We start from the raw sequence: 20094 nt of genomic DNA, 5'->3' as shown, positions 1-20094 counted from the left end.
ACTACTTGAGAAGTTGAAACAGCGAGGGTCCTCTGATGATCTTCTTCGTCTCCTTCCATGTGGTGGTCAGTGTGATCATGACGGTCTCGTCCCAGCTTCAGGTCAAAGGAAGTGCATTATATAGGGAATAAGGAGCCAGTTGGGACGTGGGAATGAATGACCCAGTAATGTTTCTCAATGTGAACAGACGTAATTCACACACTTATTTAAATAACAGCTGATGACTTGTTACAATCAATATTAAACTAAATTATGACATAGTAGGCAGTACATTTTCTTTTTAAGAAATTGCTAAACGTTTTAATCTATTTTCATGAAAAGGTGAATATTTAACATAGTAAATGTTACCATAGTAACATGTTCATCTCATATGTACTGTAGATCTAAGACCTGGTTGTATTTAATTTCCATCAGGAGTGGCATGTCACAGGAAGCTTCTGAAACACCACCCTAAAATAGATATTATACATAATACTGTATGTAGTGCACTATATAGGGAATAGGGTGCCAAACTCCCTGCACTATATAGGGAATAGGGTTCCAAACTCACTGCACTATATAGGGAATATGGTGCCAAACTCCCTGCACTATATAGGGAATAGGGTGCCAAACTCCCTGCACTATATAGGGAATAGGGTGCCAAACTCACAGCACTATATAGGGAATAGGGTGCCAAACTCACTGCACTATATAGGGAATATGGTGCCAAACTTAGTGCACTATATAGGGAATAGGGTGCCAAACTCACTGTACTATATAGGGAATAGGGTGCCAAATTTACTGCACTATATAGGGAATAGGGTGCTAAACTCACTGCACTATATAGGGAATAGGGTGCCAAACTCACTGCACTATATAGGGAATAGGGAGCCAAACTTAGTGCACTATATAGGGAATATGGTGCCAAACTTAGTGCACTATATAGGGAATATGGTACCAAACTTAGTGTACTATATAGAGAAATGGGTGCCATTTCAGACGTATACACAGTGTTTAGGGTCAGCAGGAATTAATGATGACATGATCATCAGCTGTAAGGTCAGTGTCCTGCTTTATGGACCTCCGTTAAACATCAATTCCATTCTGATTGAGCTTTAGCACACTGCTCAGTCAGGTGGTAGGCTTTAAGTGTTAACCACTCATGTGGCTCCTGCAGGATTAAGTGACCGCCACTCTCTTCACTGGCTACTAAATGTGTTTGACCTGTTATCTAAAAACTGCCACATGATGGTATGTCTGACTTGTTATCTAAAAACTGCCACATGATGAACACTTATGTCTGTGTTAAAACGTGTTCAGTGTAATATACAGTACATAGTCTACTTTAACAGGGGCACGTTGGATTTGTATACAAAATACACTATATATACAAAAGTAAGTGGACACCCCTTCAAATTTATGGATTTGGCTATTTCAGTCACACCTGTTGCTGACAGGTGTATAAAATCAAGCCATGCAATCTCTATAGACAAACATTGGCAGTAGAATGGCTTTACCGAAGGGCTCAGTGACTTTCAATGTGGCACCGTCATAAGATGCCACCTTTCCAACAAGTCAGTTCGTCAAATTTCTGCTCTGATATAGCTGCCTCGGTCAACTATAAGTGATGTTATTGTAAGTGGAAACGTCTAGGAACAACAACGGCTGAGCCGTGAGGTGGTAGCCCACACAAGCTCACAGAACGGGATCGCCGAGTGCTACAATGATTAGCGCGTAAAAATGGTCTGTCTTCGGTTGGAACACTCACTACCGAGTTCCAAACTGTCTCTGGAAGCAACGTCACCACAAGAACTGTTTGGGAGCTTCATGAAGTGGGGTTCCATGGCCGAGCAGCCGCACACAAGTCTAACATCACCACACACAATGCCAAGCGTCGGCTGGAGTGGTGTAAACTTTGCCGCCATTGGACTCTGGAGCAGTGGAAACGCATTCTCTGGAGTGATGAATCACGCTTCACCATCTGGCAGTCGGACGGACGCAGTCGGACGCTACCTGCCCCAATGCATAGTGCCAACTGTAAAGTTTGGTGGAGGAGGAATAATGGTCTGGGGTTAAGTGAAATCTTTATGATACAGCATACAATGACACTCTAGACAATTCTGTGCTTCCAACTTTGTGGCAAATGTTTGGGGAAGGCCCTTTCGTGTTTCAGCATGACAATGCCCCCGTGCACAAAGCGAGGTCCATACTGAAATGGGTTGTCAAGATCGGTGTGGAAGAACTTGACTGGCCTGCACAGAGCCCTGACCTCAACCCCATCAAACACCTTTGGGATGAATTGGAACTCCGACTGCGAGCCAGGCCTAATTGCCCAACATCAGTGCCCACCCCCTCTAATGCTCTGAATGGGCTGAATGGAAGCAAGTCCCTGCAGCAATGTTCCAACATCTAGTGGAAAGCCTTCCCAGAAAGGTGGAGACTGTTATAGCACACAGCTATTACATAGAAAATGTCTGTAAGAAGACAAAGATAGCGTATCTCTCTAAGATAAGCAGATGTCTGCCAAACCCCAATACCATGATGACCTTATTACATAGGACATTCGACTCTGTCTGCATCACAAATGGCACCCTATTACATGTATAGTGCAATAGGGTCCCATTAGGGAGGCAGCCTCTACTAATGAAGTGGCAGTTGTAAGGCTCAGATCTAAAGACATGTCAGATGATGACTGTAGTCCAATACACTCTGTGAAAAGCTGCCATGGTCGTTATTTGTCATTAATGTAATGATTGTGGTGATTGATTATGTAGACAGACAGACAGGATAATGTAGTAGACCTCACCCAAGCCATCTGTCTATATATGGGGGTTGTGTATTTTCCAATAGGATGTTGTCTATTTTCCAATAGGATGTTGTCTATTTTCCAATAGGATGTTGTGTCTTTCCCCCTTCTGATAACCAGGCGGCGAATCGCATCTCTGCATGTCTGTCAGACATATCAGTGTGGATGACGGATCACCAGCTCAAGCTGAACCTCGGCAAGACGGAGCTGCTCTTCCTCCCGGGGAAGGACTGCCCGTTCCATGATCTCGCCATCACGGTTGACAACTCCCTTGTGTCCTCCTCCCAGAGTGCTAAGAACCTTGGCGTGATCCTGGACAACACCCTGTCGTTCTCCACTAACATCAAGGCGGTGACCCGATCCTGTAGGTTCATGCTCTACAACATTCGCAGAGTACGACCCTGCCTCACACAGGAAGCGGCGCAGGTCCTAATCCAGGCACTTGTCATCTCCCGTCTGGATTACTGCAACTCGCTGTTGGCTGGGCTCCCTGCCTGTGCCATTAAACCCCTACAACTCATCCAGAACGCCGCAGCCCGTCTGGTGTTCAACCTTCCCAAGTTCTCTCACGTCACCCCGCTCCTCCGCTCTCTCCACTGGCTTCCAGTTGAAGCTCGCATCCGCTACAAGACCATGGTGATTGCCTACGGAGCTGTGAAGGGAACGGCACCTCCATACCTTCAGGCTCTGATCAGGCCCTACACCCAAACAAGGGCACTGCGTTCATCCACCACTGGCCTGCTGGCCCCCCTACCTCTGAGGAAGCACAGTTCCCGCTCAGCCCAGTCAAAACTGTTCGCTGCTCTGGCACCCCAATGGTGGAACAAGCTCCCTCACGACGCCAGGACAGCGGAGTCAATCACCACCTTCCGGAGACACCTGAAACCCCACCTCTTTAAGGAATACCTAGGATAGGATAAAGTAATCCTTCTACCCCCCCCTTAAAAGATTTAGATGCACTATTGTAAAGTGGTTGTTCCACTGGATATCACAAGGTGAATGCACCATTTTGTAAGTCGCTCTGGATAAGAGCGTCTGCTAAATGACTTAAATGTAATGTAATGTAATGTGTATTTCCAATAAGATGTTGTGTATTTCCAATAAGATGTTGTGTATTTTCCAATAGGATGTGGTGTATTTTCCAATAGGATGTTGTGTATTTTCCAATAGGATGTTGTGTATTTCCAATAAGATGTTGTGTATTTCCAATAAGATGTTGTGTATTTTCCAATAGGATGTTGTGTATTTTCCAATAGGATGTTGTGTATTTTCCAATAGGATGTTGTGTATTTTCCAATAGGATGTTATGCATTTTCCAATAGAATGTTGTGTATTTTCCAGTAGAATGCTGTGTATTTTCCAATAAGATGTTGTGGATTTTCTAATAGAATGTTGTGGATTTTCTAATAGAATGTTCTGTATTTTCCTATAGGATGTTGTGTATTTTCCAATAGAATGTTGTGTATTTCCAATAAGATGTTGTGTATTTTCCAGTAGAATGCTGTGTATTTTCCAATAAGATGTTGTGGATTTTCTAATTGAATGTTGTGTATTTTCCTATAGGATGTTGTGTATTTTCCAATTGGATGTTGTGTATTTTCCAATTGGATGTTGTGTATTTTCCTATAGGATGTTGTGTATTTTCCAATAGGATGTGGTGCATTTTCCAATAGGATGTTGTGTATTTTCCAATAGAATGTTGTGTATTTTCCAATAGGATGTTGTGTATTTTCCAATAGGATGTTATGCATTTTCCAATAGGATGTTGTGTATTTTCCAATAGGATGTTGTGTATTTCCAATAAGATGTTGTGTATTTTCCAATAGAATGTTGTGTATTTCCAATAAGATGTTGTGTATTTTCCAGTAGAATGCTGTGTATTTTCCAATAAGATGTTGTGGATTTTCTAATTGAATGTTGTGTATTTTCCTATAGGATGTTGTGTATTTTCCAATTGGATGTTGTGTATTTTCCAATTGGATGTTGTGTATTTTCCTATAGGATGTTGTGTATTTTCCAATAGGATGTGGTGCATTTTCCAATAGGATGTTGTGTATTTTCCAATAGAATGTTGTGTATTTTCCAATAGGATGTTGTGTATTTTCCAATAGGATGTTATGCATTTTCCAATAGGATGTTGTGTATTTTCCAATAGGATGTTGTGTATTTCCAATAAGATGTTGTGTATTTTCCAGTAGAATGATGTGTATTTTTCAATAAGATGTTGTGGATTTTCTAATAGAATGTTGTGTATTTTCCAATAGGATGTTGTGTATTTTCCAATAGGATGGTGTGTATTTTCCAATAGGATGTTGTGTATTTTCCAATAGGATGTTGTGTATTTTCCAATAGGATGTTTTGTATTTCCAATAAGATGTGTATTTTCCAGTAGAATGCTGTGTATTTTCCAATAAGATTTTGTGTATTTTCCTATAGGATGTTGTGTATTTTCCTATAGGATGTTGTGTATTTTCCAATAGGATGTTGTGTATTTTCCAATAGAATGTTGTGTATTTTCCAATAGGATGTTGTGTATTTTCTATAGGATGTTGTGTATTTTCCAATAGGATGTTGTGTATTTTCCTATATGATGTTGTGTATTTTCCTATAGGATGTTGTGTATTTTCCAATAGGATGTTGTGTATTTTCCAATAGGATGTTGTGTATTTTCCAATAGGATGTTGTGTATTTTCCTATAGGATGTTGTTAATATCTGTTATGTGTGTTGTGTGGTTTTCATGCACTAATTTCAGCATGAACTTTAGATTGTTTATGTGCTGCATGGCGCTGAATAGTATGTACTTGAACTCCATCTTACAATACATGATTGTCTGGAAGGCATTACATTTACAGTATGTGGTTAGAGTTCAGAATGACGTTGTGTATATTGGCGTCTTATTCAACCACTGCAGGGCCAGCGATAAACATAATGGAGCTTTAGCTGGGCAGTACTACATACAGACGCGTTCTTAATCTTTTTGACTCAATGCCCAGCCAAAACGTAAAGTTACCACTGTTACGGTGACCACGGCCAACTAAACAGCTAAAGTTTCCCTGTAGCAGTTTCAGCGAGTCAAAGCTGCAGAATCCGAAGCGGGAACCATCACTGTGCTAGATGACTAGCTATAACCGTCCGCCCCTGCTTTACATTTCCCTGAAATTATTCAGCAGGGTTTGTTTCAACAGGGTTATTTTACATGTTTTATAAAATCACCCGTGGTACTGACAGCTTATTATTTTTACTTGTCAAATGTGTGTGTGTTGGAGAACACTGTGAAATATGGAGAACATTTTAACCCAGTTTGATCATTCTGAATTCAAAGTAAAACCTTTGGGCGGATATTTTTTGTCTTTGTAAATTTTATCTCAAAAGTGTTTGCAATAAGTAGGTGATCAAGCCAAACTGACTAAGGCAATAGACGACAAAGCTAAATCCCATCAATAGCTGCATTTAAAACAACTTGCACTTATTTTGAAGCCTTGAGACAACTGAGACATGGATTGTGTATGTGTGCCATTCAGAGGGGGAATGGGCAAGACTAAAGATTTAAGTGCCTTTGAACGGGGTATTATAGTAGGTGCCAGGCGCACCGGTGTGTGTCAAGAACTGCAATGCTACTGTTTTTTTTTACGCTCAACAGTTTCCTGTTTGTATCAAGAATGGTTCACCACCCAAAGGACATCCAGCCAACTTGATACAACTGTGGGAAGCATCAGAGTCAACAAGGGTCAGCATCCCTGTAGGGGGGTGCAACTCAATATTAGGAAGGTGTTTTTAATGTTTGGTATACTCAGTTTATGACATTGGGCACCACACAACTTGATTACTGAGAGCTGATCTGACAGAGATATCATGTGCAGGCCAATCCATTATTCAGTAGTTAATTTGCTACTCAAAAGATTAAATATGGAGCCTTTAATAATGAATAGCAGTGTGTTTGTTTGTGAGGTTCCTGTAACGTTCTTGTCCTTCAATGGTAGAGGAGACTACAAGAAGTCCTTTATGTGTGGAACGGTGTGTTTGTGTGTGTGAAACAGGGTGTTTGTGTGTGTGGAACGATGTATTTCTGTGTGTGGAACGGTGTGTGTGTAAAGATGTGTTTGTGTGTGTGGAACGATGTATTTCTGTGTGTGGAACAGTGTGTTTAAGTGTGTGGAACGATGTGTTTGTGTGTGTGTAAAGATGTGTTTGTGTGTGTGGAACGGTGTGTTTGTGTGTATGGAACGGTGTGTTTGTGTGTATGGAACGGTGTGTTTGTGTGTATGGAACGGTGTGTTTGTGTACGTGCATATGTTCACACACAGATAATATGATATGTGTGTATGTGATTTACATATTCACAACAATCACTAAACATAAACACACTTTGTAATCAAATGATTGCGTGAAGGTAAAAATGGGAAAACCCTTTTGTTACCACCCATATTTAATGTAATCAAGCCTCTGATTACAGCCATTAAGAACTAAAGTGTGTGTCAACCCTACCACATCCCCTTATCTATCCACACCTTCCCTACATCTGGTAGCCATTCCACCCCAGCCAGCCAGCCAGTCAGGCACCAGCCAGCCACCAGCCGGCCAGGCAACAGCCAGCCAGCCAGTCAGGCACCAGCCAGCCACCAGCCAGCCACCAGCCAGCCAGGCAACAGCCAGCCAGTCAGGCACCAGCCAGCCACCAGCCAGCCAGGCAACAGCCAGCCAGCCAGTCAGGCACCAGCCAGCCACCAGCCAGCCAGGCAACAGCCAGCCAGCCAGTCAGGCACCAGCCACCCACCAGCCAGCCAACAGCCAGCCAGGCAACAGCCAGCCAGCCAGTCAGGCAGCCAGCCAGTCACCAGCAAAGCAGAGTTTTAACAAGACTTCTTCTGATGCTTTATTAAAGAAGGTAACACTTTACAATAAGGTTCCTCAAGGATGTATTCGAAGTCCCTTATCTTTTGTGTGGATGCCTTGAATATAGGACATTACAAAACACAACAAACAGAATGAACATACCCATACAGTAACTTATTAAAACAGAAGCCAATTTATCTATAATTCAACTCCTCCAATTCTTTTGAAAGTATATGTCCTCCAGAATTCAAAGACGTCTCTGCAACCAACTCTTTAATGAGTCATTTCTTTCCTCAAGTATCCTTAGGGGAACGTTGTACATCATCACTATAGGCTGCAGCATTATCTGATTATAGGTCTGAGTTCCAAATGGTACCCTTTTCCCTTTATAGTGCACTACTTTGGACCAAAGACCTATGGGCATAGGGTGCCATTTGTAGGGAATAGGGTGCCATTTGTAGGGAATAGGGTACCATTTGTAGGGAATAGGGTTCCATTTATAGGGTATAGGGTGCCATTTGTAGGGTATAGGGTGCCATTTGTAGGATATAGGGTGCCATTTGTAGGGAATAGGGTGCCATTTGGGACGTATACATAGTCTTTGTTTCTTCCTCATTGAGAATTGGGCCTAATGATTATTCCTAGGACCTTGAGTTGTTTCTCTTATAAACTACAGACAATGTGCAATGTTCAGTCTTAATAATAATAATTCACTGCAGGTAGATTGTATGTTTTCAAATTCTATAAGAATATATATTTATATATATGTATGTTATATATAGCGCTTTGTATTACAAGTAGAATCTCAAAGACACTGAGCAGTAGACATTTATGACAAAAAACTCAATTCTATCAATAGATCTCAGTAATATGCAAATGTAGACAGGCTGTAGAAGACAGAACGATGACATTAAGACAGGAATCAATCAAATCACCAGCCATTATGCCCACAGCCAATACTTTAACCATCTGGTATTATGCCAGAGCCACCCGGGTCAATTGACTGAATGAAGATTGCTCTGTGAACTCTCTATAACCCTACACCAGCTATGGGGTTCAAGAGGGTTTGGCACCGTGATGGAAAATAATTCAAAGTCATAATTAACAACGCTGATTGACGGTAGAGCTTTGCGTACAGCAGCCTTGATGATCTGACCACAAAATATTATTAACCTGATTTGTTCATTTGTGTCAAGTGTACAATTAGCAGAAATATATTTTAAAAATGGATTAACGTTGTCCGCGAGTAGAGGGTAGAGACTCAATGTAACCTTAGCTATTTACTGAATTACCAGGCTAGGATCCTGGTCAAAGACTCTTAAGATAGTGGACTGAAACATGGCTGATAATATTAATGGTATGACTGTTTGACCTAGAATACGTGGACAACTACAAATACCTAGGTGTCTGGCTAGACTGTAAACTCTCCTTCCAGACTCATATCAAACATCTCCAATCCAAAATCAAATCTAGAATTGGCTTTCTATTTCGCAACAAAGCCTCCTTCACTCACACCGCCAAACTTACCCTAGTAAAACTGACTATCCTACCAATCCTCGACTTCGGCGATGTCATCTACAAAATAGCTTCCAATACTCTACTCAGAAAACTTGATGTAGTCTATCACAGTGCCATCCGTTTTGTCACCAAAGCCCCTTATACCACCCACCACTGCGACCTGTATGTGCTAGTCGGCTGGCCCTCGCTACATATTCGTCACCAAACCCACTGGCTCCAGGTCATCTACAAGTCTATGCTAGGTAAAGCTCCGCCTTATCTCAGCTCACTGATCACCATAGCAGCACCCACCCGTAGCACGCGCTCCAGCAGGTATATCTCACTGGTCATCCCCAAAGCCAACACCTCCTTTGGCCGCCTTTCCTTCCAGTTCTCTGCTGCCAGTAACTGGAACGAATTGCAAAAATCGCTGAAGCTGGAGACTTACATTTCCCTCACTAACTTTAAACATCAGCTATCTAAGCAGCTAACCGATCGCTGCAGCTGTACATAGTCTATCTGTAAATAGCCCACCCAATCTACCTACCTCATCCCCATATTGTTTTTATTTACTTTGCTGCTCTTTTGCACACCAGTATCACTACTTACACACCATCATCTGCTCATTTATCACTCCAGTGTTAATCTGCTAAATCGTAATTACTTCGCTACTATGGCCTATTTATTGCCATACCTCCTTATGCCATTTGCACACACTGTATATAGACTTTCCTTTTTTTCTATTGTGTTGACTGTACGCTGGTTTATTCCATATAACTCTGTGTTGTTGTTTCTGTCGCACTGCTTTGCTTTATCTTGGCCAGGTCGCAGTTGCAAATGAGAACTTGTTCTCAACTAGCTTACCTGGTTAAATAAAGGTGAAATAAAATAAGATAGTGGACTGAAACATGGCTGATAGTATGAATGCTATGACTGTTAAGATAGTGGACTGAAATATGGCTGATAGTATGAATGGTATGAATCAATACACTGCGATATGGCCGGCCCTCTAGCCTCTCACATTGCCATTAGCCTTGATGTACCTGGACCTTCATTAAGAGTCCATTACTACTAATCAATGTAGGAAGATTTATGTTTTTTAAGACCATTAGGTGACATTAAATAGAGCTGGATAATTCAGTATTTTACTTTTAGCTCTCAAAGACAGTATTTCAAAACATTAATATTGTTTAAAAGACTACTGAAATATCCACATGGTCATATCCTACCTGACACAGGTGCCTCCATTGCGGCAGGGCAGGTGCTGACAGACAGGTGTGTCACAGTTGTGGATGTTCCTCCCTCCCAGTGCCTCTCCTGCTATGTAGATGTCCTTATTGTTGACCTGCAGCTCCCTAATACAGCCTACAAAACCCGTCACCTCCCTGGTGCTGGCAGGCTGGTCCCTATGGGAGGGGACGTCCCCCAGGAATATAGGCCCCAACGCTACCTGGAAGGATGTCACAAAGACAAATGTATGCACACGTTCAAAGGCAGGTAGGTAGGTAGTAGGGGGACAGGTGGGCACACGCGCGCACACACACACACACACACACACACACACACACACACTAGTTATCAGCAATGCCTGTTTAGTCTTCTATATACAGTCCATGTGCTTCACTGTATAGTTCATTACATAACAGTTCTATGTAAATTACTACAGATATTTTGTTTTCTTTAATCAGTTATGATATACACTGACTGTACAAAACATAGACTGACCAGGTGAATCCAGGTGAAAGCTATGATCCCTTATTTATGTCACTTGTTAAATCCACTTCAATCAGTGTAGATGAAGGGGAGGAGACAGGTTAAATAATGATTTTTAAGCCTTGAGACAATTGAGACATGGATTGTGTATGTGTGCTATTCAGAAGGTGAATGGGCAAGACAAAATATTTAAGTGCCTTGGAACGGGGTATGGTAGTAGGTGCCAGGCGCACCGGTTTGTGTCAAGAACTGCAACGCTGCTGGGTTTTTCACACTCAACAGTTTCCCGTGTGTATCAAGAATGGTCCACCAGTCAAACAACATCTAGCCAACATGGGCCAGCATCCCTGTGGAACGCTTTTGATACCTTGTAGATTCCATGCTCTGACGAATTGAGGCTGTTCTGAGGGCAAAAGGAGGAGGGCAACTCCATATTAGGAAGGTGTTCCTAATGTTTGGTATTGTCAGTGTAGACAAGACCTGCTATGGTAATCAACAATACAAATCTTCAGGTAAGGTCAAGTATGCCTACGTCCCTAAAGGAACCCTATTTCCTACATAGTGCACTACTTTTAGTGCACTACTCTTAGTGCACTACTTTTGACCAGAGCCCTATGGGAAGTAGTATATTATATCGAGAATAGGGTGCCATTTAGGATGCAAATCAGGTGTTTTCTGGATGCGAATCCAGTGAACCGACAACTTATCCCCCTTAACCGTCAATTTAAAGCTGCAATAAGTACATTTTCTGGGCAACCCGACCAAATTCATAGATATGTCATTCTCATTGAAAGCAAGATAGATCTGTTCTATGTGCGCTATTTCTATGCATCCCGGTCTTAAGTTTAGTTTTTGCATCTTTTACTTTCATTTTTTTACACCAGCTTCAAAACAGCTGAAAATACAATATTTTTGGTTATGGAAAAGATATTTCAAAGCGGTTTAGTACAATGATTCTCTACACTATACTTGCTTGTTTTGTTACATAAACTCAAACTATTTACATTTTAGCAAACCAGGAAATGGTGGAGCACTTTCTGCATAATGCATCTATAATAAGTGAGCTATAATTGTTTTGCCACAAAAATAATATTGCAACTCAAGTTTGTTTGAAATCATCCATACTAGACATGCTACGCTTCAGAGTTATAACCTGAGGTATTTTCAGTTAGATAGATATGTACACTGAGTGTACAAACATTTAAAAACACCTTCTTAATATTTAGTTGTACCCCCCACCCCCCCAAAACATTCTTGATACACATGAAAAACCCAGCAGCTTTGCAGTTCTTGACAGAAACCGGTGCACCTGACTACTACTACCATACCCTGTTGAAAGACACTTCAATATTTTGTCTTGTCCATTCATCCTCTGAATGGTACATATACACAATTCATGTCTCAGTTGTCTCAAGGCTTAAAAATCCTTCTTTAACCTGTCTCCTCCCTTTCATCTACACTGATTGAAGTGGATTTAACAAGTGACATCAATAAGGGATCATAGCTTTCACCTGGATTCACCTGGTCAGTCTATGTCATGGAAAGAGCAGCTGTTCTTCATGTTTGTATAGTGCATGTTATGCTTTCCATGTATTAACTAATTGTCTGTATGTATCTGTATACATCACTGCTTGTCACGGTTTTCGTTGTGTTGAGGAAAGGAGGACCAAAATGCAGCGGGATTGTGGACACTCATGTTTATTCCTGATGAAAACAGGTAAGGTATCCACTTGAAGAAAAACAAAACTCACACCGGCAACAGTGTGGCAGGCTCAAACAAACGCAGTGCACACAACAATCTCCCACAAAAGACACATACACCCTAATATATGGGACTCTCAATCAAAGGCAAATGGACAACACCTGCCTTCAATTGAGAGTCCCAACCCCAATTGACCACACATAGATATACAACAGCTAGATCACTCATAGACATACATAACAAGGAACAGTGCCCAAAAACCCCGGAATACACAAATCAAATCCCCTACAACAAACACACCACCCCGAATACCATAAAACGAATACCCTCTGCCACGTCCTGACCAAACTACAATACCAATTAACCCTTATACTGGCCAGGACGTGACACTGCTGTTGCACCCCCCCCTCCCAAATGGCCCTCTATTCCCTATATAGTGCACTAGTTTTGACCAGGGTCCATAGAGGGCACTATATAGGAAAAAGGGTGCCATGAAGCTCTTGAGTCAGATAACTGGCCTTACCTCTGACACGGGCTGGAACAAGGATTCCTCCTGACGTTTCACTGTTCTGTTATCTACTGCTATTTCAATCATACATGATCCTCCACTCCTACCGACAGGCAGCCCATATCTGTGGAGAAAGAGGGAGGGAGGGAGGGAGGTAGAGGGATGAGAAAGAGAGGTCAGGAGAACGAGAGAGGGAGAGAGAGAGAAAGAGAGAAAAGAGAGAGGAGAAAGAAAGAGAGAGGGTTGAGAGAAACAAATGAGAGAGAGGGGCAGGAGGAGGACATGGAAAGAGAGAGATAAATAAACACCAGAAGAGAGAGCAAGAGGAAGAAAGGGGGACAGCAAGGGAAGGGAGATCTCATAAGAATATGCGAGAGAGAATAAAGGAGACGGCATCGGTCAAAATCGTGATTTATGACCCTATGCGTCTGATTTATGACCCTATGTCCGGCTGGTTCGTACATGCCCAAATAAGGGCATCCGGTCTGGACATCCTGGCGGGAAGGTGTCACGTGGTTAGGGTCATATAGTTTTATCCTGTTCTGTCACGTGTTAGAGTGTGTGTTATATCTATATTGCATCTCTTTGAAGTAGTCATGATGATTGATGTGTAGGGCCCTCATTGAACTGGGGGGGTTGTGTTTGAACATTTCAAAGAGGATGACCCCACACCCCCTATTTTATTGCTCTTAGGGTTGTTGTCTATGAATTAGGAATGTCCGGGGGGTTATGTGTTGGAGGCAGACGTCTTATAAATACGCCCCAGACACACATGCGGCCCCAGAACACTAAACAAGATTTTAAAAATAAAAACCCTGAACATTAAACAGAAAATTATGTCTCCTATGCCAATTCTCGGGGTACTATGCGTCTCTTGTCGCGAACCCAATGATAAAAGCATCGAGGATCTTTGGGGTGAGGCCCCAGAATGTTTTAAAGAGTTTTTGGATACTAGTGATGGCCACATGACATATATGTTCAAACCTGAGGATTCAACAGTGAAGATTTTCACAGACAGCGGCCCCAGACCCCTTTATCATGCAAAAGCCGGGAGTTTTTCTCCTGCACTGCGTATGAGAGAATGGCTTAAGATACGGCTAGCGCTCTGTCAAATTGAACAGGCCCTGAGTGGTACAGCCGTGCCAGGTTATGCTATGGAAGAGCGGGTGGAGGGTCGCTATGATTTACAAGCCATCAGGATCTCTTCAATGGCTTATAGCCCCGACTCCAAAGTGACAATTTTAGCATGTGAACAATATGATAGTACAAATGCTACCAAGTCTGTAAATTCATATGTATTATCGAAAGCCTGCAAGGATGTGAATTATTTTATGCCTGTGTTTAGCTTTAAATGGAGGGATTACCCTATATTCATAACCCTGATGAATAAGCTGGACAATCTTTTCAAAAATCGTGAACAATTACGTCGATGGCCGCTTCTATCCTTAAGACACACGGGCGACAGTCTACAGGCCAGACGTAGGATCTATCCCTGGGGTGAAAACTTACCGAGTCTTGACGCTGGGGAGTTGGACACAGACGGCGGTTGGGGTTCAGTGACAACCCTATAGCCGGGCCCGTTATCCGTAAGAAAGGAACAGTAGAAATGTATTGTATTAATTATGCAAAGGTCTGTACTAAATATTATGAATTAAATAAATGGTTTTAAAGCTACCCCTTAACGAACGGGAATCTGTCATTTCTTCAAACGTTGTTTATAGCTCGAACATTAATGCGTGTTACAATATTGCACAAGCTGTTTTTAAAAAGGTCTGTACTAAATATTATGAATTAAATAAATGGTTTTAAGGCTGTATCTCACCTTTAAAGTTAGGGGCTATGCATTTTCGAGCCATCCCCAGGCAGCGCTTGAGAAAAAAGGAATTCCGGAAAGACGCGTGCGTGCGCAGGGGGGTGTGTGCGTGTGAGGGAGGGTAATTGTTTGTGTGTGTTTCAAAACAAAACAAAAAAAGGGGGGTGTGTGTCTCTGATAGAGGGATCGTTTTACGAGAAGGAGCTACAGAAGGTACAGGTGGTTAAAGACAAAGTCTTTCACGTGGAGGAAATTCTAGATCATAAGAGAGAAAGGGGCAAAAAATGGGTCTTGGTCCGTTGGAAAAACTGGCCCCAAAAGTTTAACAGTTGGGTTTTAGAGCAAGATGTGGTGGAGGCAACGGGGGTTAACTTATACCCTCAGGCATGATAAATACATCGTCATTCGCGTGTACACAGGAGTGCATCATGGAACATAGCGGCTTCTACCTGACCCTCCCCAGTAATGCGTCTGCACACATATATAGTAAGAACCAAAGTTCTAATTATACAACCAACTTTCCAAAGCCTATAGAGTTATCCGAGGCCTGGGAAGTAGGTCTCAGCGAGATTACATACCCCCACAGCTGGTATAATATCAAAGAGAAGGACCGGGATTTTTATTGCAAAAGGATATCGGAACCTGTGAAACTTATAAAGATTAAAAAAGGGTTCTATAGAACCGTCGACAGGATCGTCTCAGAGTTGAACGAACTCCTAACCCAGAACAATACGGAAATACTCTTGAGCTACAACCCTATTCATAAACGTGTACAAATCTCAGGGGCTGCGGATAGGGGTATAAAGACCACCGGTAATTTAGCCTACATGTTGGGGCTGGTTCCCAATAAATGGACGTATGTGAAAGATAAATTAACCCCATTCCCTGCGGATATACATGCAGGGTTTTACAACATATTTGTGTATACCGACATCATATCATATCAGAGGGTAGGAGACAGTTGTGTGCCCCTCCTGAGAACAGTTCATATAGAGGGAAAGGATGTAGGGATAGTCACTGTCATCTACGACAAGCCACACTACGTACCTGTAAGCAAGAAATATATTGAGAACATTCTGGTTGAGCTTAAAACGGATCAGAACGAAAACATCGAATTTACTTATGGTAAAACGATTGTAAAACTCCACTTTAGGCCTTCCAAAGCCTCTCTACATATATAATATCTTATTAGTATTATATATTATAATTTTATATCGTTTTTTTTATAAACATAATACAAAATAAAATAAAAATGGTTATGGAACAAAACCACCATCTCGACCCTAACCGCTACGTCTCATACTATGTTGATCAAGTGGGTAAAGGGTTACCCGGCTATCATGGATCCCCGACCATGTACGGTTCGGGGATAGGCGGTATATTTCGTAACCTCTTTAGGATGGTTTTACCGTTTATGAAGAGAGGCCTCAGCATAGCCAAACCGCATTTAAAATCAGCGGCTAAAAATATAGTAAGTGAGATTGTAGCCAATGCTATGACCCGAAGGGCGTCACCAGATGCCGAGCATCAAGAAGGCTCGGGGCTTATGATGTTGTCTCGAAGACCAAAAAAGAGACCTCCAGGTATAAGGCGCAGGCCAGCTCCTAAAAAGCAGAGGTTAATCGTTAAAAGAAACTCATTAAGTGAAAGACGGGGTAAAGTGAGGAGGTCTGGACCTAAAACGACAAAAAGAATACTCGGAAGTATTTTCTAAAAGAACCAAGAAACATGGCTCTTTTACACCGCATGTCCTCTGAACCTATAAAGACTGAGCTCGATCTTTTCACGGCCCCCTTAACCCAACATTCAATAGATAGGTCCAGTTATGTGGAGATAGCCCCACTCTCTGCCATTACAGACAACGCTCCTATAGAATTTTTCATACCAGGCCACGGTGACAACTATCTGGACCTCAACAACACCTTGGTGCATTTACGTCTAAAAGTGACCAAAAGAGATGGTACTAATATTGCAAACGATGCCAAAGTGAGTCTCATTAATTACCCCTTGGCCACCATCTTCTCCCAAGTGGATGTGACTTTGGGTGAACGTCTAATCAGTCGAAGCAGTGCCACATACCCCTATAGGGCCATCATGGAGTGTTTACTCAACTACTCCGAAGACACTCTCAAGACACAATTCAGCGCCGGGCTGTTTAGCAAGGATACTGCAGGAGTCTCTATGGAATCGATAGACCCTTCCACCGGTGCAAACAAAGGACTGGAGGCACGCGCTCGCTACTGTGTCGAATCTCGAGAGTTTCATCTGCTAGGGCCTATACACTCTGACATTTTCTTTCAAGAACGTTTACTCTTAAATTCGGTTGATTTAAGACTCAAATTAACCAGGGCCAAGGATGAGTTTTGTCTGATGTCTGCCCAAGACGGGGACTTTAGTTTAAAAGTGTTGGGGGCAACGCTTTTTATTAAAAAAGTGTCTGTATCTCCGGCAGTTCGTCTGGGTCACACACAGGCTTTGATGAAAGGAAATGCCCTATACCCTCTCCAAAGAATTACCATGAAAACCTTTAGCATACCTGTGGGCAGTAGAATCTGCAGTCAGGAAAACCTTTTTCTAGGCCCTTTACCCCGCTATGTGGTTATAGGTTTGGTTGATCACGCCTCTAATACGGGCAGCTTACATAAAAACCCATTTAATTTTCAACACTTCAATGCAGAGTATGTAGCTCTCTGTCAGGACGGACGTCAGGTCCCTGCTAAGGCTTTCCAACCGCAATTTAATAACAACATACCTGTGCGAGAATTGTACAATCTATTCCTGGCTACCGGGAGGCATCTAAAAGATCTCTCTTTACCTATTGACAGAAATGATTTTGCAGAGGGTTACACATTGTATGCTTTCAATTTATCCCCTGATGATGACACCTCTGGAAATCTGTCTGTGGTGTCCCAAGGCAACCTCAGGCTGGAAATGCGTTTCCGTACACCTTTAGCCTGTACAGTTAGCATGATTGTTTATGCGTGCTCTGATTCAATATTGGAAGTGAATGCCCGAAGACAGGTCTTAGTGGATTATTATTAAGGACTGTTGAGCAAAGACATGAATACCCAAGAGTTGGAAGGGCTCATGACCCGCTTGATTGGAAAACAATTTTATGGCGTGTGGGCTTGTGATGAATTACCTATTGAGAAATGGCCTGAGCGGCCGGCCATGTTTATTGTCAATACCCATCCTAAACACATGCCAGGTGAACACTGGCTAGCTGTGACACTAGAAGATGAAGGAGGAAGAAAAATCTCAACTTTTTTTGATTCCTACGGCTTTCCCCCTGGTTTTTCACATTTTCCCAAATCTATTAAAGATTTTTTGACCAAAAACGGATCAAAGATCTACTACAGCATCAAACAAGTGCAAGATAACCTTTCCACTAAATGTGGTCAACACTGTGTATTCTACCTGTGCCAAAGAGCCCGTGGAGTTTCTTTTGAAGATGTTATGTCTCTTTATAATGATGATTTAAGAAGTAATGATAGCGTCGTAGATTGTTTTGTTAGAAAATATCAAAAGTGTTCAAATATGTGTCCTTTAAGACCGTGTAATCAAGGTGTATGCTCACGTCAAATGTTTCAAGAATGCCACAAATGTTAAATTGCTTAATTTTTCGAATAAAACTTTATTGAATTTAATCATAGTCGTTCAAAAGTCATTCAAAATTCATTCAAAAGTCATTCAAAATTCCTTCAAAAGTCTAACCACCCCGAGAGATCGGGATTAGGAAAAGGTCCGGAGGCGTTCATGGGGCTAAATGAGTCATCATCATCCCCTTCATAGGGGGGAGGGTTTGTTGGGACATCTTTAGGGGTGCTGTAGCTCGGTGAAGGGTTTTGTTTTAAAGCTTGAATCTGTTGACGAACAGAGCCCTGAAGGATAAACTCTCCTGTCTTTTCTTTCGAAGACTGGCTCTTTTATTGGCAAAGAGTTTGATCGCGGTTTTTTGTCTCTTTAATTTTTTTAATTGGGTCAGGGTGAGTGGAATGCGCCCTTTGAGAAGATTCAAAGCAATCTCACATAGGGATAATATGAGATCTGAAGAACAGTGACCCAAGATGGCCTTCCGTTCTTTAGCTGTAGCCCCAACTAGGCTTCTCAAGAGGGGCAGGTTCCTTTTTAAACGCAGAGACATAACGGCTACTTTTTAGGAATGTACACCGCCACTCCCACGGGAACAGGCCTGTTCGGAGCCTCAGGTGTTCTGGAGTATTTGCTTTTAAATCCACGATTAAATAAGAAAATGGCTCTTTGGTAGCGTCCTCATAGCTATCCATAAAGTAGGACTTCCTTCCCGGGTACATCTGCTGAGCTAGAGTGTTAATTTGTAGTTTGTCTCTAGGGTTTTTGAACAAAAAACGACTATGATTAAATTCAATAAAGTTTTATTCGAAAAATTAAGCAATTTAACATTTGTGGCATTCTTGAAACATTTGACGTGAGCATACGCCTTGATTACACGGTCTTAAAGGACACATATTTGAACACTTTTGATATTTTCTAACAAAACAATCTACGACGCTATCATTACTTCTTAAATCATCATTATAAAGAGACATAACATCTTCAAAAGAAACTCCACGGGCTCTTTGGCACAGGTAGAATACACAGTGTTGACCACATTTAGTGGAAAGGTTATCTTGCACTTGTTTGATGCTGTAGTAGATCTTTGATCCGTTTTTGGTCAAAAAATCTTTAATAGATTTGGGAAAATGTGAAAAACCAGGGGGAAAGCCGTAGGAATCAAAAAAAGTTGAGATTTTTCTTCCTCCTTCATCTTCTAGTGTCACAGCTAGCCAGTGTTCACCTGGCATGTGTTTAGGATGGGTATTGACAATAAACATGGCCGGCCGCTCAGGCCATTTCTCAATAGGTAATTCATCACAAGCCCACACGCCATAAAATTGTTTTCCAATCAAGCGGGTCATGAGCCCTTCCAACTCTTGGGTATTCATGTCTTTGCTCAACAGTCCTTAATAATAATCCACTAAGACCTGTCTTCGGGCATTCACTTCCAATATTGAATCAGAGCACGCATAAACAATCATGCTAACTGTACAGGCTAAAGGTGTACGGAAACGCATTTCCAGCCTGAGGTTGCCTTGGGACACCACAGACAGATTTCCAGAGGTGTCATCATCAGGGGATAAATTGAAAGCATACAATGTGTAACCCTCTGCAAAATCATTTCTGTCAATAGGTAAAGAGAGATCTTTTAGATGCCTCCCGGTAG

The 20094-nt window shown here is 42.0% G+C and overlaps 1 protein-coding gene across 1 annotated transcript; it reads right to left on the bottom strand.

Moving 5' to 3' along the window:
* Position 1: 1 nt before the first annotated feature.
* On the bottom strand, positions 2–13138 carry LOC106566431 (protein eyes shut homolog). Its single transcript, XM_045698430.1, has 3 exons — positions 13055–13138; positions 10346–10566; positions 2–95 (listed from the first exon to the last, which is right to left on the bottom strand). Exons 1-3 carry the CDS (start codon positions 13124–13126, stop codon positions 2–4), a joined length of 387 nt encoding a protein of 128 aa, XP_045554386.1. The 5' UTR covers positions 13127–13138.
* Between the last annotated feature and the right edge of the window lie 6956 nt (positions 13139–20094).

The sequence above is a fragment of the Salmo salar genome, chromosome ssa01 (genome assembly GCF_905237065.1).
Source record: "Salmo salar chromosome ssa01, Ssal_v3.1, whole genome shotgun sequence".
In the NCBI taxonomy this organism is placed as follows: domain Eukaryota; kingdom Metazoa; phylum Chordata; class Actinopteri; order Salmoniformes; family Salmonidae; genus Salmo; species Salmo salar.
Note: the sequence above shows the minus strand (reverse complement) of the source record. Positions and strands in the feature narration are given on the sequence as shown.

Coding starts and splice junctions, on each gene's coding strand:
- LOC106566431 (XM_045698430.1), bottom strand. CDS start 13,126: ATGATTGAAATAGCAGTAGATAACAGAACAGTGAAACGTCAGGAGGAA. Junction 10,567..13,054: donor TGTTCCAGCCCGTGTCAGAG/GTAAGGCCAGTT, acceptor ACATCCTTCCAG/GTAGCGTTGGGGCCTATATT. Junction 96..10,345: donor AATGGAGGCACCTGTGTCAG/GTAGGATATGAC, acceptor TTTGACCTGAAG/CTGGGACGAGACCGTCATGA.